The sequence below is a fragment of the Pararge aegeria genome, chromosome Z, assembly GCF_905163445.1.
Source record: "Pararge aegeria chromosome Z, ilParAegt1.1, whole genome shotgun sequence".
Taxonomy (NCBI): domain Eukaryota; kingdom Metazoa; phylum Arthropoda; class Insecta; order Lepidoptera; family Nymphalidae; genus Pararge; species Pararge aegeria.
In genome coordinates, this window is record NC_053208.1 from 2,795,828 (window position 1) to 2,814,333 (window position 18,506).

Genomic DNA, 18,506 nt, shown 5'->3' on the forward strand with positions numbered 1-18,506 from the left:
TGAATGAGATGAGAAATCTATAATTGCGTAAAAAACTTAATACTGTTACTGCACATTGCGGACTCCTATAAATGATATATATTTATATAAATCTCGTACTTGTAGGTACATATTTCATCGAATGATAAGATCTTTTTTTTATCGAAAGTATCATTTATGTTATTACACTTCGATTTTGCTTGGAAGAACAAAGTGCACCTCAGTAGATTAATTATTATAATAAAAAAAAATCCGTTTATTATTATATAAATTAGATTAACAATAAATTCACTACAACCGATGGCTAGTTTAATTGTTTAATTTAACACATAATTAATTATTTTTTATTTGCGTTTCGGTCGTAATAATTAAATAATATGGGTAATTAATTATTTACCCAATATTCTTATTAGCTATAAAAATACTGAGCAACTTTTTCCATACATGATTTAAGTACTAGGACAACATCATTGTCTATAAATCACATGATACTAATTTCTTTAAGTACAAATTAACGAATCACCTTGTTTCATTATATTACAAATTTTAGTCTGTGCATTTAAATTTAGGAATTTTAAATTATTCTAAATAACCAAAAAGTTTACGAAGGTAATGTTTTACACACTATATTATAACAATAGTGGGCAGTGGTGGAACACGAAGGCACTCATTCTTTTTGACATTTAAATCGCTTTTTGGAACATGTCCATACCACAACTGTTGAACTCTACGTCACGATATAATACGATTTCAATGTCAAAAAAACCAGGGCCAAGGCTCTAAGATCGTTGCAACGTGCGTTACTAAAGTTGAAACAGTGAAACAGTGGTTGCGCAGTTTCCGTCCGTCCATAGCGTAACGGAAAGAACAACCCTGCGCCGCTGTGGTCTCTCAGTGAAGTCTCTAGGAGTGTCTAGTCGAAGGTGCCGCGACCCAGGTGCCACATGCTTTACCTGCAACAATTAAATATTATTGAGTATAAATGGTTTTTTACGCTAATTTAAATTTGACAGGTTTCGTCACGTTGAAATCGACATGGCGATATTTATTTAAATGTAAAAATATGACGCGGAAATTGACAGTATTTCTTCGCATTGAAGTGTGACTTTATTCTCTGAAGTTTCATGTACATTTTTCAATTCAAAAATATGTACTGAAATTTAAGAACGGATAATCAAAAGCCAATAAAAATTTTAATAACGCTTCTGAACGATGCCACATATTAAACAGAGTAGGGTCCCTTAAAAAGAATAGCGGTATTTAAATTACCGAAAAAACAAGGTCCGTCCCGATTCGATTCTATCGCAGTGTCGCCCGCCGCGCGCCCCTCTCCGTGCCCCGCGCCCCTCGCCGTCCGCCGCGCCGCGTTCACACACAACGGCCCAAAAAGGTACAAAACACAAACCAATCGAGACGAGGTGACGAAACGTTCAGTCTCATTATCTGAGAATTTATTAACGAATCGCCCGGACCGGAAAACCGAAATGTGAAAGAAATAAAAATTTGACCTCGCCCGCGGTCATCTAAACTTTGTACACGGCGTCAATGAAAAAAGAAGTCCAACTGGTTCGCCGACTGAATGAAACGGAGAAGGACCCGAGGACCGCGAGATAAGAGGAAAGATTAGGGCGCTGGGAAATAAAAAGAGTATTAAAGCGGCTTTAATGTGGAGGCAGTGTAATATTGTGAATGAAGAGGGCCCATTGAGCCAGCGCCTACGCACGCCAGCGAGTTATCTCGGGCGACTGCCGTGCGCCAGCGCGACGCGACGCCAACAATACTATTGTACATTCATAAATTAACGTTTTTTGTCATAAGAACAATTCCCGCTTTGTATTATTCAAATGAACCCGTGAATGGTATTAGAGCTAGGTGTGCCCGGATTACGACCTAATCGAAGGTCCACAATGCGCCGATCGCTCATGAATAAGGCTTTGTAATAATACCAGCTGACAGTGTGGCATCAGACTGCGCCGTAACGATACTGGTGCACTTCGCTTTTGTCAGCCGTATCGACCGTGACAGCTCATGACACAATCTATTTAATGTAAAATCTGTAACGTTTGATACGAACATACTATTGTAGTCCGTCCATTTTACTGCGCTATTTTAAATTTGACAGATTTTAGTGCAGATTAGTTATCTATTAATATAAATCGCTTGTCTACTATGTTTAAAACATAATAAAGGCAAAGATCACAGATTTGTGTCCGTTTGAATGAGTGAATATATCCGTTTGTGACCAGCATGAACAGTTATTTTATTAGGAATATTATATTTCGGTATTTATAAAAAGTTGACAACGACCATTCTTAGAAAATTGATTTATCTCATTCTTAATTTACCAATATGATAATACAATAAAGTCGTAGTGGTTTCATGGATTCCTCCTACTTTTCTGAGAGACTTATCAATCGATCAATGTGGTTTTGTTTGTGTATTCTTCTTTTTGTGTGATAACATATCTATGCAGATCTATTGTTGCTGCGATCTGACTATAGTGTTACCTATTTTTAATATCTATCAATAAAGGTTTTTAACGTGAAAAGTGTTAAGCTAATTTTAAGATTAATGTTATAACCCCCTCTTTTTCAGCTACGAATAATAATTGTTCACTAGACATTGATAATTTATCTACCTAGAATACTTATATAAGGATATTCACGGGTGGATTTGATTTGGTAGCAATATTACTCGGTTTAATAAAAACCGATACGGGTAAGGTATTTAAGTCAAAAACGAGGAGTGCCCATCTCGGGCTATTCTTTTTGGGGCTCCTTTAAAAGAATGCCGCGATAAGCGAGTTATTTTCGCATCAAGGAATTCGTGGCAAAAAGGCGTGAAAACGAAAATAATACAAAAGGTTTGGTGGATGTGAATTTGTGAGCGTTCGGCTAAAACAGAATTCTTCGCGGGGCCTCCGTGTGCGGCGACGTCGCGGGCCGGATTTATTGTAACGAGAGTGGATGCCGCTGGTGGCGTTCGCAGAAATCCTTCCACGGCTCTTGGAAGAATGCGCGACACGTCGCCGGCGTGATGGCAGCTCGGTAGTATTCCTAGTCACACTTTTTTAAACCAATCTAGGATGACAACGGTCCCGTCAGCCTATTAACGAACCACGGTGGTCTCAGCCCTCATACAGAAAAGGTTTAAGTGCATAACCCTACCACGCTACTCTAATACGGATTGGTGGGATTAAACGATTATCATTACATTTTGATGTCTTAACTTCTATATTAGAAGATACATCACTGTATTTTAAAATATTTGTAAAAATAATCGTAAAACACTATTAAACCTTTAAAACATAACACGTCTTTTAATCTATTCCACGATCTATTTTGTCACTATGCGTAAAAATTGGGGACGCTAAATTGAAATATTCATATTAACCTGTTTTAGTGAATATAACTTAAGTGGCATAAAGTAATAAAACTAGATTAACTAAAGTACTAACTATACTGTAAGCCTTATAATACATAACCGATAGTTTAATAAGAATAGACACACGCACCTATCAAATATTGAGATTGGTGATGTGAGTAGGCAGCTACCAATGTTATTAGTAAATTTCTTTAGCAATATAGGTACGAGTGGTAAACGTATTGTGGCTTACGATAAATTTACACAGTTATATTATTAAATACGTTGTAAATTTAAGTAAATAAATATTCAATGACTTATCAATTAATAAACGTTTTAAAGCTGTTGATTAGTTAATCTGTCATCAGCTATTTGACGCTCGAAAGAAAGAGATCACAACATTGGGTAACCATGTATCTGCTTAACAACGTTTACTGCTAAAGGCGTAAATATATAAAATTGCATGAATCGCAAATTACAGCTACAGATATCATACGTTGTAAATGTCACACGGGCTCAGTTAAAAAAGAGACCTACCGCTTAAACGTCCATGAAATTTAAGCACTGTGTAATTTGACTTATTGATGAATGATGACTGATGTCAGAGCTGATCTCGGTCCAGACAGTAACCCATAATAGCGATCCGTAACTGTACTATTTGGCATGGCAATCGTAACAGTCGTGTAGGTAGTATGATTATTAAATATACGGATTTGGACGGAAAATAATGATTTTTGTGTCTCTCCACAGTGTCAGGTTGTTTTTTAGTGTCATCAGGAGTCTTGAGGTAAATTAACCTTGTCAAATACCTAAAGCACTTTTTGATTAACTCGCTTGTGGAGATGCAATCTTAGCTTAGCCACGAGTAATAATATTACTTACTACCTTCGCATTAACTATTTCCGCATCGATGTTTAAGCTCATTGTTCAGAACTAAGTTCTAGATATCATTACCCTATGTAGACATTTTGCTATCTGGACATATTGGTGATTACACTATCTACGTAGACGTTTAGCTTCTAAAACTATCTGATCGGGTGGCGAAATTACAAATAATAAAAGTGTTTTAATATTAATTAATTAATGCTTCTTTTTTAACGACACCGTAAGTACTATAAACTAGTAATGGTATTACTTGTTTCTATTAGATATAAACGTAGAGTCTACTGATACTACAGATATAGTATCTAAATATATGGTTGCATGATTAATAAAAGGTTCGGAAGGGGATTTTATCACAATTTTTGGAGGCGAAAGCAATTCCAGCGGTATGATCGATCTACGCGAGATTTCCAATTTGGGCAGGTCATCGTGTAGGTGCGTTGCTGACTCTGGCTGACACTGACTAATGACACGAGATTGCAATCTCTCTCCCCCCTTACCCGCTCCCTACCCCCACCTCTTCGACACTCGACGTTCCATTGTTTTCAATTACCAACATGACACCCAAGCCCTCGCTTCTAAAATTGGTCGCACATTGCCGCAAGGTCATCCGCATTTCTTAGACCAACTCCGATATTATAACTCCTGTAGGGCTTATATTCGCACTACGACATGGATATGTCTACCCATTTTCTCGTCTAATATCAGACAAATAGATCGAGAAACTGGTAGACCAAATTATCTCATTTTCGTCCCACTGGTTTGTAGTTTCAATAGCGAAAAGTTTGTTGGAGCATAATTTATGTGCAATGAACTTAAAACTAGAACATATCTCTATTGAAGCTGTTGAAATAAAGCTTATCATTACCTTGGTCAAATACCTAAGTTACCGACTCTAACTTTTGGGTTACGATTATTATAATGTATTAGTGATGGTGTTCTTAATAAGCTTGGCACGAAGGAAACGTAAAAACAAAGTTCAGAACTCTAAAGATTATTAGGTTTATTCAACGCCTGTGACTGATCTGTGTGCTAAAAAAAGGCCACTATTGACATATTGCTAAAGAGTTTGCAAGAGTTTCATACTTGTTCTGCAACTGCAATGGGAGCTACCTACGTGTATAACTCATTTTTATACACGTCTTTCCGTTACCGGTTTCCGAAAAAACTATTATATGCAATTAGAGCTTCTTCTGGAGATGCAGGAAAACCTTGAAACTCTATGTTGACAAAATATCAAAAATCACACACCCAATGCCACAAAGGCGCCTCGAGCTAATTGATTCCGTACGCGTACGGCGCGGACAAATGTGCTACGAGCCTTACCCGCGGGTCTGTTTATGGTCCTATCGATATCTTTACTACGATCGTCCATTTACGATTTCCCCTCATTTGCATATGTTTCATGTTTCATCTCTCGCTCGGATTACGGGGGTAAGAGGGATCCTCGTTATTGTTTTAGCCGGCTGCGTGTTGGTATGGCGAACACGGGGCGTTACCATTACCTATACCGTACCGAATATATTAAGCCTAATATGTATTCCTAAACATACTCTATATAACGTGTAAATGAAAACCGAAATAATTCGTCAGAGGCTTTAGAGGTACATTATTTACTGTCTCTGAGAACTATCTGTGGAACCGAAACGCTAATAGTTTTTGAGTAAACCATTGCCATAGTTTTTACTAAAATAAATCAGAATCAGCCTTAACATTTATTTATTTATTTATTAAATTTAGCTTGAACATGGTAAGAAACAAATAGATGTTATGCATAATTCATGATCTTCATATTCAGCCAAAATTGGCGTGCAAAATCATTAACATTATTTTAAAACTAATAATAACTATAACATTACGATGATAACGCAATTATACAATTTGGTTCCCAAAGTTATTACTAAATTTAATAGTATCATGTCCTCAAATGTCAGCAAATACCAAAATGTTTAGTCAAGTTGATTCCTCTTCTTAATGTTATATAATTTTTAAAATTAACCTAAATATTCATTCACATCATAATAACATTGATTCAGAAGATGCTCTTTCAATTTATTTTTAAATATATTAAAATTATTTGTCTTAATGAGATTTAACGGTAGTTTATTGTATAGCTTAGGTAACATAATGTATGAGCTCATGCCTTATTTAACTGTTTTCGATGGAGGCATAAGAAGCATCACATGCAAAATTAAAATTAAGTGTGTAGGTACTTTATAAGATACGCGTCGTACGTAGCGTAGGTATTATGCATGTGACGGTCTTTTATCTTCAATAGGGTCGTCATAAGTAAACATTTCGAATGTTTTGAATTAGTTTGTATGGAAAAATAAATATGCTTTCTTTGATTTAATATGTGATGATGAGTACTTATGTACCTTTCAACAGTATTTCGTATACCGTTACACGTTGTATATAGGTATATACAAAATTTCGGATAGTGATAGTATAATCCACAATCGGGTACGACTTTGGAGTTTCACAACTGTGAACTGTTTATCTATATATATAGATAACACATTGGCACTTTGACTTTACTTTCGGGGGGCTGAGTTGAAATCACAGCACGCACTAACTTGTCTAAGTTATTTGCGTTTTAAGGAATTCAAATCGGGTCTCCTCACAGAAAAAGGGCTTAAAGCCGTCGTCCACCAGGCTGGCCCAGTGCGGATTGGTGGACTCCACACACCTTTGAGAATATTATAAAGACTCACTTAGATTGCAGCTTTACTCACGATGTTTTCCTTCACCGTTGAAGCAAGTGGCGTGCATACAGGGTATGCACAAGGTATGCAGATGATATAAAATTAAGAAAATCTCCTGTACGAGTTATAAAAAACCTGCCCTTAAGTTTTTATAACTCGTACTGGAGATTTTCTTCATTTTATACCACCTGCATACCCTGTGCATACCCTCTATGCACACCACTGAGTGATACCTATATTAATTGCTTAAAACGTACATAACTTAGAAAAGTTAGAGGAACGTGCTGGGAACGTGTTTGCCAGTGTCTGGGTGTTTATATGTATGTTCTAATTATTTATGTATACCTATTATTCATAAAGATATTCCACAGTCATCTTAGTACCCATAACACAAGCTACGCTTACTTTGGGGCTAGGTGGCGATGTGTGTATTGTCGTAGTATTTTTATTTATTTATATTTATTAGGAAGTGAAGTCGAAGTCCTACCCACTTGACTACCACCGCTTCACCACTATCAATACGTCTTCGCTAATAAGAAAAGTTGGAATATAAAAGTTACCTTAAGAGATAAAAAGGAATGTATAGATATTCACCTTTTGTAGAATGGTTTAAAGGCAGCTGAGCCCTCATTGTGATGCGGATTGGGCTGATGGTTGTTCGCATGGTGAGGGTTGTGGTAAGGGTCGCGCTGGGGAGACTGCTGGTGCCGCGGAAAGCAGTAGCCAGATCCTCCTCCGCTGCCCAGCGGGTTGGCCACACTTGGCACTTTCATGTTAGGCGGTGTTTGAGGCGGGGTGTCGGTTTGCACGTCGGGAAACGCTGCCGGATGCACGCACGGATGCTGATTCCCATATTGTCCGGGGAAACCACCGTATCTTCCATACGACCCACTTGCGGGACTTGCTGCAGCCGTCGCGGGCAAGGCGAAGCCATTCGAACTGCCATCGGCCACAGAACGCTCCGGTCCTGGCCCGTACCCGTGCTGGGGCCACGGCTGCGCGGCGGGCGGGGGAGTTTTACACGCCGCGGTATCCGCGAGAGACCAAATTTTCGGTTTTGACGCTGGTATGGGCACGCCGCAGTCCGAAGTCCCTCGCTTGGATTCTTCCTTTATTCCGTACCCGAGCAACTGGCTGTGCATGCCCTGGAGAAGCTCGTCCCCCTTTCTTTCCTCATCTGTAAAGATAATCGTATTCCAGGTCACAATCCAAGTTTCAAATAACACGCGGAGTCATAAAATCACAGTGTAGATAAGTTGTGGGAAATTTTGAGGACACAAAGTACCTCCTTAGGCTAATTGGCTATGGCTGAGAAGTTGCAGGCGTTGCGAAAGTTGCTTAAGTCAGTAAATATTTTAGAACAAGTATTAACTCAAAATTGGGTAACTTCTCTTTAAACATATTAGGCAGTAAACGTAAAATAAGGTTAAATTGGTATTATTAGAGGTTGGTTTTCTTTGGTTGAAATATAATATATGTAACTTAATTTTAAACAAATTATTTATAAAAAAGACCAAAATGTTTCCAACAGCGCTTTCCACAAAAAAGCTATTAAAACTTCATTTTCCATTAACTGCCAAAGTTTCAATCAATCAAATTTACTAAACTTTACTTATCAAAACGGTTCACAGCACATTTTATGTATTTTACTTCAACCAAAGCGATTTGGAAAACGCTTCAGGTAAAGCAAACCTCAGATACCTATCGTAGCACCTCAGCTAATTACGTGTTAGGTCTCTGGTTTACACTCAGGGCCCTGATTTTTAATTAAGCTGTAATTCGTAATTTTCTAAACTGTTTGGCAATGCGTCATTATTCAGAATAGCCGGTACGATTTAATTATAATTGGAAATAAGGGCCCAATCAAAATGTCTACAAACTTTCAGCTTATGTGGTGTTGGCACCTCAAGATTTCCCAGCAGGATAAGAAGTAATACTTATAATAACAAGATGACACTCGCACAGCTGTAACGCCAATAAAAAGAAGCTTAAAACGGGCTTACTCCTCAACACCGAAACGCAATACCACACGAGCCCTGACCGTTACACAGTGGCCGTAAGTTTTCGCTCGTAAGATGCGGTATCTGCGCTACCCTTCGGGAAAGTCGTGTGAAAATACGTTCGACGCGCATTGACCCATTCGTTAAGTGGTTATCCGATTAGCGAAGTGAAAATACCACTTTGGGGCGCCTCCCCCGCCGCGGGCGTCGAGATCCCTCTCGTAGGTACGAGTATTTAAGCCGGGCATTTATTTCGCATTTCCCGACTCCCCCGTGGCTCCGCCGCGCTCTTCTCGCCGGAATGCGAGACCCACGCAATTAATGGTCAACCTCGCTCGACTCCTTTCTATTTGCCATGTTTTACTCCGTAGTTGAGTAACGATATAGCTTACTTGACTAAGGATTTTTTTCCGCGTCTTGACGGTAGATCAGAATACTCTTACCGCGGGTGACGGAGCGGTCTCCGTTATATTCGATCAACAAATGACCGCCCAGCGTGGCGATTATGGACAAAACCTCCCAATGGTAGAGGACTGTAATAGGCTATTCATGATACCTTACTCTGTATGTAGGTTCATTTATGTCAGAAAGATGCGTGTCTGTAGACACGTGATATAGTCTACTATATCACGTGTTTTTGGTTGATTGTAACCTTCCTTGTGTCATATTATGAAGTCATATCGGATATAACAGTTAAAACGCCTGTCAAATGTGCACACCTTCCTACCAAAATGTATGGCGTCTATCGGTCCTTTCACAATTCAGCACGACACTAATAAGACGAAGTTCAGTTTTATAATGTTACTGGTACACCTGACAGCTATCCAATAAACAAACTGTAGTATAAGTCACATGCATTTTGCGTTATTACAACCTCAACGAACCAGCGTTTCGAAAAATATAAACCGTTGAATGATGGTGGTATAATTTTACGTAATTTTATAACTGTGATTAAATTAAACCGACCGCAGATCCTCGATTTGAGAAAAAAAAATGGGTGTTATTGTGCAATTTCACAGAAAATGTTTATTCAGCAAAATTTTATAAGGCTCTAAGTATTATCATAATACCATTTTCCGTTGTAAAGTGGCTTTCGGGCTCGGAGGGTTCGCGTAATGAGATTCAGAGGCGCTCGCGGGAGGCGCGACCGCTCCACTTCATTCCGTTTAATGCTGACTGCTCCTAGCTTTTATTATCCGATTCACGGCTGTCGGGCACTGTGAGTTTATCCACGACTCGGTTACATTACGATCGACTCTTGATCAGTTTGCCTAGAGTGAGATTTTTATCTACGTCTACCTAAACGACCGCGTAAATGATAATTATGATTTGTATGGAGACTGTAGAGCAACCACACCATCTTGTGACAATACTTTTCAATCCATACCAATCGGTAAAGAGAAACACATAAGATAAAAATAATAATAAACTAGTTTGCAAAGGCAGTCTCATCGCTAAAGCAATCTCTCCCAGCCACACTCTCGCGTTAAAGATGCGTCTGCGATGTGTCTAAATTAGCGTGAGCAAGAGTTTCTTCATTGGTTGTACGCAGGACGCAAATGGGCGATTATTTGGCCGTAGCAGTAGGTACTAACCGAAAGATGTGAAACATTAATTTATTTTTGTATTCTCGTATGCTTTATTGTGTGACCAGCTAGCGCGCGAAAAAAATTTTCTGTCTCTAAATCGAGAATTTAATAAAGTGTCTATCCAGCCACCATTGATAAAAGGAATTTCATGCCCCTATTCTTAAGCTGAGAAACTACTGTACTATTCTTCCGCAGGCTGTAGTCTTTAAAGTTTTTTGGAATGATTGGAGATAAAAACCTTAGTATAGTTGTTTCTCTGTTTTGACGTTCTGCAAAAATCAATATTGTAGCTTTTTTTTTGGATACCACTAGTGCCAGGATATTCTTTTTTTATCTACAGCCATCACTGGCTGGCTATAGACACTAAGGGTCTTGTAATTTATTGCTTTGAAATTACATATATAAGAAATATGCTGCAAACTCAATATATGTAGTTACTTACTCATTTCACTATATCAGCTGAAGCAGCGATAAGACCATTCATGCGTCCTAGCCAATGGATGAGTGGAGTCGATTCGGGAGCATTGGACTTAGCCCAATACGTTTATCGGAAGATAACGTGATAGAAGTATCACGTGATCTGTCAATAAACTGATCGTCTTGAGGTCTAGAGGAAGTGAGGCGACCTCTTCGAGTAGTTACTGTTCCAATACAAATAATCCTGTGAGATCCATCGATGATTCGTTATCTTCTTTGAACAGTGCGTATTGCCAGTGATGAACTATGGCTCCGAAACATGGTCGCTAACTATGGGCCTCATAAGAAGGTTCAGAGTCAATCAGCGGGCGATGGAGAGAGCAATGCTCGGAGTATCTCTACGGGATCAAATCAGAAATTTGGAGATCCGTAGAAGAACAAGAGCTACCGACGTAGCTCAACGAGTCGCGAAGCTAAAGTGGCAATGGGCGGGGCACAAAGTTCGGAGAAGGGATGGACGTTGGGGTCTCGAGGTGCTGGAATGGCAGCCCCGCACTGGTAAACGCAGCGTTGGTCGACCCCCGACGATGCGGACGGACTAAATGCCGCTGGATTAAAGTTGCACAAAACCGTGGAATTTGAAACTCCCTACAAACTGGAGCTATGTCCAGCAGTTGACGTCTATCGGTTGATATATTGATGATCCGCTTTTACACAGATTGAGTTCCACAGTCTCTATAGTGTCACATCTTAGGTGTTACTTCTCTAAGTAGTGTACGCCACAGTACCCCTCAGTCGTGAAGCGACGTTTAAGAGGGGTTATCCGCCTGCCCTTCGGTATGGATGAATAGGGACGCCACTGATACTCGGCGCGAAGATATTTATCCGGCAAATTGTTTTAATTTTCATTGTATTAATCTAATAAAGGCCCGTAACGGGAGATAAGCGGGTATTGGATGATTACGTAATGTATTTATACTGCGCAATACATTCAACGTGTTCATTACTTTAATTCCCGTACAAATTGTTGCGGGCAGTTTGTTAGCTTGATAACAATTTGGCACAATTCCTACAAATGTTAGTTGTTGAATGTTGATGTAGTTTTTCAAATTTACATGGAACGTTAGGTAAAAAGTAACATCCAATCAAATAAACTGACGAACTTGAGGAAAAAGTAAAGGCTGGAGATGCCATCAAACATTCCCTCGTTTCGAAATGAATAAATAAAGACTATAAAAATACAGTTATTGTTATTTAAATATAACCTAAAATAAACTATGTAAAACTAAATAAAATCTAACACGTCTTCGCAACCACCGCAGCGAGGCACAGTTCGTAAGAAGCTGGCAGCATTATTATTGTTATTGTGATGAAGAGTGAGGTGAGTCAGTTTATGTTTATATATACATACATGCATAAATATAAATAAATTCCACTGTGTCCTTTGTAGAATACGAAAATTATAATAAATATATTCATTTCTCATGTGTTTGTTACAAGCACTTGATAAATAAAAATATACCTCATAATCGTCTATTATTACGTAATAATAATGGTTTTAACAAATATGGTTTACATTGTGAGGTTAGTGTGTGTAGTTAGCTGTTTACCGTGCTATTATTATATATTGCAAAAAGATTGTAAACATTAAAAATTAAAGTGGACAGGCCATTATTTACAAAATTTTACAGACTATTTGAGGTCCTACAATTCGAACTTAGAACCTCGTGATCCGTAGTTTAACACGCTAGCTCCTGGCTAGCTACTCTGAAAAATATAAATGCTACTAAAATGTCTGCTACGTATTAATAAAATTGTGCTCGATAAGTACGCAAGAAGGAAGTTGTTAGTTACCCACTTTTTGCAAACTCTATGCCCCGGGGAGGCCGCACTTAAAAGCTTTTGAATTTGGATCTGGGATACATTGCACCCGGGCAGTTGGCGCCAATCAAATGCGTATCAACTCACCGTCCCCTGATATGCAAAAGAGCATCCCGCGGCTGGCGTGGAAATCGCAAGCTCGGCATCGAGTGGTTTTCCCCTTTAGTCACTGATGGGGGCGGCGAGGGGCATAAATAAAAAAAATCATAATGCAAACTACGCTGCTGAGGGTTCCGCACACTTTTATGTAAACCGCGTTAAGGTGTTGAGCGTTGCTAGATAAGATTGAAGGATTTTTTAATAATCTATGTGTAGCGAAAAAAATATATTCTTGACAATATTTCTCACTTAATTGTTGTCAGCTTAACACGATTCAGTTAACTTTAACGAAACTGTTTGCTATTTATTCGAGAAAAACGACTGACCACCTGAGCTTTTATATTTTTATTGAGTGTCTACTAAATTAGGTGTCCAAATATCAAATGTTTAGCAAAGTTGAACTAAAGAATATTGCCTCGACAAAAAAAAAAAAAAAATCTAAAAGAATAATATAATATAAGAATAATAAAAAGAATAATATAAGAATAATATTCTATGCCAAAGTCGCAGATGTAGTTCGATCAAGTATTAAAAACTATATAAAGAGACAATCAAATGCAATGTTGAATTTTGTGCAAAAAATTAAAGTCAAGTCAATCCATTATCTGCTTTCGAATTTCACATTCACTAATATACGAAAACTAAATCTGTGTTAGTCCGGATTATATATTACACCCTTGGGTGTAATATATAATGAGAAATGATATTTTGCATTATCCATGCAGTTAAATATTGACGTCATCTCATACAAAAGTTTACGTTTAGTTTGGTTTACATTTTGTGGTTTTATGTTACGATTATAATTTAAACGTAATTTAGAGTGGTGATTGTACTAATTTTTTGGACTATTAATTAAATAAAATAGTGAAGGAACTTTATGTAGAACATAATAAACATGAGTAATATATTTATATTTACCAGAGGTAGCAATTTCTTAACAATTATTCATTGTTAAGTGTTGACTTCAACGGTTGTGGAGAGAAACGTGCGTAGAGAGTACATTGCTGAAGATCTGTTTGGTGTGGAGCATAAATATTGAAGAAAAGATAAACAAATTTTAATGCTTTTTGCGGAGTATAGCAAATTAAGCTTCATTTTCATAATCTACCTAATCTTTTAAACTTTCGTGTAAAAGCTTATTCTGTAGTAGAGAATCAGGGCCGTGATACTAATATTCGGATTTCTTGTATTTAACTTCTAGACTTTATTAGTATGATACAGTAAGCACTGATACAAAAAGTAGAGTGACAAGCGAGTCATTTTTTAATCATTAATATTTACCTAGGATACAAATCTCAATAATATGAAGAAAAAGTTTTATGGTATGTCCAAAAGTGAAGCGACAAAATTTTAAGTAATTGATCGCCAATAAAAGCCTGATTACTTTGATATTTTTTTGTCTAGTTCATTAAATATAATAATATGTTACTTTAGGCACAAGAGTTCAAAATTGATGGAATACGGCGACAACTCAATGCATCAGCTATAAGAAAAAACCGTTGTTACCAGGGCCACATGTATCCTGGTCAGACTCTGCGTTTTGTTTTTGAGGACTTCCGTTCATAAAATTGTGTACCAACAATTCATTTTCAAGCTTTAGGATGAAATTAATGTTATCAATACGCTTGCGTTTAATGAAAACATAGAACTGAGAGTTTAATTCATTGGAGTCGATATCAAAATTGGGACCCTAAAAGTCGTGTCAGCGGAGGACTTATCCCTCGCTGCGCACTCAACTGCACTACAGGCGACGTTGCAATTTATTGCTCCTCGAGCAGCGGCCAAGCGACACTCCGTCGCCAGTTTGTCTGTACGCACTCGATTTCCATTAAGGCCGCCCGGATTAATATTTTTGTTTGCGGAGTGCGTGCGCGCGACAAAAATTAACATTTATTGGATGGGGACGTAGCTAGGGTGGCCACAGAGGCGTTCGATTCGCGATCACACAAGAATAAAAAAGGAGTTTTTATTGCAAGCGTGCAATTAATTACCACAACACCCCCTAATGGAACATTCGTTCAAAAGCACTTGCGATGAAAAATACAAATAAATGTTATTATCAGATCTGCACGCTAGTGATTGCTCACGTGAAATTATGGCTTTTACTCAGTCTCACCATAAGCATGTTATATACGTGTGGCATTTAAGTTTTATTTCAATCGGTTGTATTGGTGTACACCACCTCGTGGTTTTACCTTCAAATATTTGAAAAAACGATTTTTTTGTTGTTTCATCGACTCAATTCTGGTTAATTTCATGAGACTTATTTTTTTAATCAAGCTAAAGATAAAATTACATTTCAAAATTAAACGACGTACGGATGTTACCTACCTATAAGTATAGAAATCGCCAAATGTTTCTCTACTCTTTAGATTCAAATCGAACTTGCTATTATATGTCTAAAAGGCTTTTTTTTAATAGCAAATAATTTACAAAAAAATAATATTTGCGCTCTTTGTGGCTTTTGCGAAAAATTAAACAAAACAAGCAATGTGGATGGGTAATAGAAGTCCTGCCCTGTACACTGATGACTGCGACACTGTTTATTGGTGGGGTCGTACGCTTTTATTCATGAGTGGCTTAGAGCGGAGCGGAGCCACAGTTTGTTTGTTTACAAACGCCGCGCGAGGTTGCGCGTGTGAAAGCTTTTATTCTCTCCGTATTTGCGAGTTGGGACTTAAAATGAAATATTACGTGTCGGTAACATTGACGTTTTTGTTAAGAGCCCCCGCAAACTACCCGACTAGCGCGCACATATGAGTCAAGTTAGCTTAAAATTCTCTTTATTTTAATCAGCCTGTAAAAGTCACTTCGATGAGAAATGGCTACTTAAATCTTTACATGAATGATATCAACTTTGTAAAACCATTGTTAGTTTATGTAGGTACATGTAATAAAGTTTAAACTAAACCACAATACAACAACCGCAAGATATTAAGAGAGGTCTTTTAAGAAGAGTCGCCCGATCCATCCGTCTTCTTCAAATCTAAAATATAAATATTTACCTATCTTGACATATAAACAATAAATATTAATATTCAATAAAAATTGACAAACATATTCGTATATTACTATATTAATTATACTTATCTACAATATTTTATAAATCATTAAATCTTAACGAATTCTAAGATTAATATGAATCTGAGTTCTGGCAGCTTGGTTTGGGCAAATTGAATTCTTGGCTGTCCAAAGAGGTTATGCTGCCAGCACTTTGGGCACGATGCCTAGCTCTGCTGGCGTAAGATTCTATTTAGTAAAACAATTTAGTACTTTCTTATTTATACCGATTAACTTGTACATTTTTGACTTATATGCCAATTCGTTATGGCTTTTAATACTTTTGCACTGAGTTTGACTTATAACTCAACCCTGGTGACCTAAACTTAACACTCACTACTGATAAGTTCAACTTAACAAGAAAGTAATGTCACTAAACTTCCCGAATTAAAGCCTTTAAAATGTTTACCACCGGATCTGATAAATTATTTGCCGATCAAGTGCACGGTGTACGGGGACCCTTATTTGCGACTTAGAATGATATATGAGTTGTCGCGGACATTGATAGTTAAAAGAATTGTTACGGTCTTGTTTGGTTAGGCGTTAACTCAGTTAAGTCGGTGGGAACCTCGGTAATGTTGCAGGATTAAGATTAGCTTGTGTTGTGTGCTCCGGAGTTATGAGCATGCGATAAGTTTAATGATATTTATTTATTAGCATATTGTGGGGGGTTTTCTTATTGTGTCTGTTTGTGTTTATTTGGTGGGGCTCTATTGATTTGACCCGGCTCAGTTGTTTGTAGACTTCTTAGACTAATGAGATAATTATGTTTATCATTTTCGTATCCTAATATGATGAGATAATTGAAGAGTAGTTATCTCGTGGCGAGCATCTTAGTCCTTAGTAATTCGTAAGAAATACAGGCTTCGTTGTTAACACGAGACAAAGCTATTCCATAGTCCAATCTAGTACCTATTCACCTATGTAAAACACAAGCTCAAGCACTTATCAATAATCATATCCATCAGCTTAAAAGCTCCGGGTTAATTTTAATGTTTTGATTGTGTAATTACCTACAGCTATATAAACTACGGTGTAGCAGTGTAGCGGTGATAGCCCAGTGGGTAGGAGCTCAACTTTACTTTCGTGGGGCCGTGTTCGAACCCCAGCACTCACCTCTAACTTTTCTAAGTTATGTGCATTTTAGGTAATTAAAATATCACTTGCTTCAACGGTAAAGGAAAACATCGTGAGGAAACCTGTATGCCTGAGATTTCCATAATGTTCTAAGTGGTGTGTTGAGTCCACCAACTGGGTCAGCTTGGTGGACTGCAGCCTTAAACCCTTCTCATTGCCCGTGCCCTGTAGTGGGCCGGTAAGGGTTTTTTTTTAGTAAATATAAATATAGTAAATATACTACGAAAATACACACATCGCCGTAGCTGGTGTGATGGGTGCAAAGATGACTGATGAATATTATTTTTTTATGAATAAACGTTGCAGGAAAACATCGTAAGGATACCTACATGGCTAAGAGTTCTCCATAACGTCTTTAAAGGCACCTAAAGTATACCAGTCTGCATTTTTAAAAAGGTTGTAGGTATTATAGTTGGTATAAGGTTTTAAATAACGGCCTCAATACCAATGTTTACATTGATTTATTATGTTACGATTATTTATCTCTTTATTTGTACACCACAATGAAGTTAGGATAATAAAAAAACAACAGAAATACAAAGACAGAAGTAGAATACAAAAGGCGGCCTTATCGCTTAGTAGCGATCTCTGCCAGGCAACCTTTGTATTAGGACAAGATGAGAGAGAGCGGACAGGTGGTGTAAAATTATTATAAACGTACATTCAAATAGCTGAATACAAATACATAAACATATACATAAATAAATATAAAATAATAAACTAATATATACTCAATCATACATAAATACTTATGAACATATAGATAATAAAAATAAACATAATCAAGGTATAATAAAGTCGTCATTATTGTGCAAGATAATATGCTTTCACCGCGTTTTTAAATGTTACGATGTATTTGTAAGCTCACTGAATGTTAATTGCAATTTATTCCCTCTGGGACGACGTTGTCACTTATTTTATGACATTATGTTGTTTCGTAAACTAGTTGTGTCCAAGTTTCAATCAATTTATAGTTATGAATTTAATGTATTTGCTGTTAGAGAATGAATAAGTGAAACAAGTTTATGTACATGGCCCTTTTATTAGAAACTCCTTAACCGTATGTTAAGCAGTCCCAACCGACCATGTCTTACGCGCTTTATTGCTGCAGTCTTTGCTTAATTACGACCAAGATTCATAAATGCATTAATTGAATATTAATACTCAGCGGGACACATATTGTTCATTTTTTATTGCTCCTTGTCTACGCTAGATCTGATAACCTTGTTTAAATAAATCTTGTATTATAAAGTATAAGACACGTATGCATTAAGTGTAGGTTGTATAGGTTGTTTATATGTAAGAATTAAGGCGAGATACGTTTATATGATCGCCATATATACAATGGTATTCAGTTGGTGTGCAATTTTTTTATCATTTTCATGTTCGAGTAG

The 18,506-nt window shown here is 37.4% G+C and overlaps 1 protein-coding gene across 1 annotated transcript in view; it reads right to left on the bottom strand.

Annotated features, from left to right (window-relative positions):
* Window positions 1-539: 539 nt before the first annotated feature.
* LOC120636251 (homeobox protein araucan-like) overlaps window positions 540-18,506 on the bottom strand; it is a 117,459-nt gene continuing 99,492 nt past the window's right edge. The window contains exons 5-6 of the mRNA XM_039907638.1: window positions 7,524-8,106; window positions 540-932 (exon numbers count right to left, since the gene is read on the bottom strand). Coding sequence (XP_039763572.1) covers window positions 929-932; window positions 7,524-8,106 — 587 coding nt within the window. The 3' untranslated portion in view covers window positions 540-928. The remainder of the gene's footprint in view (window positions 933-7,523; window positions 8,107-18,506) is intronic.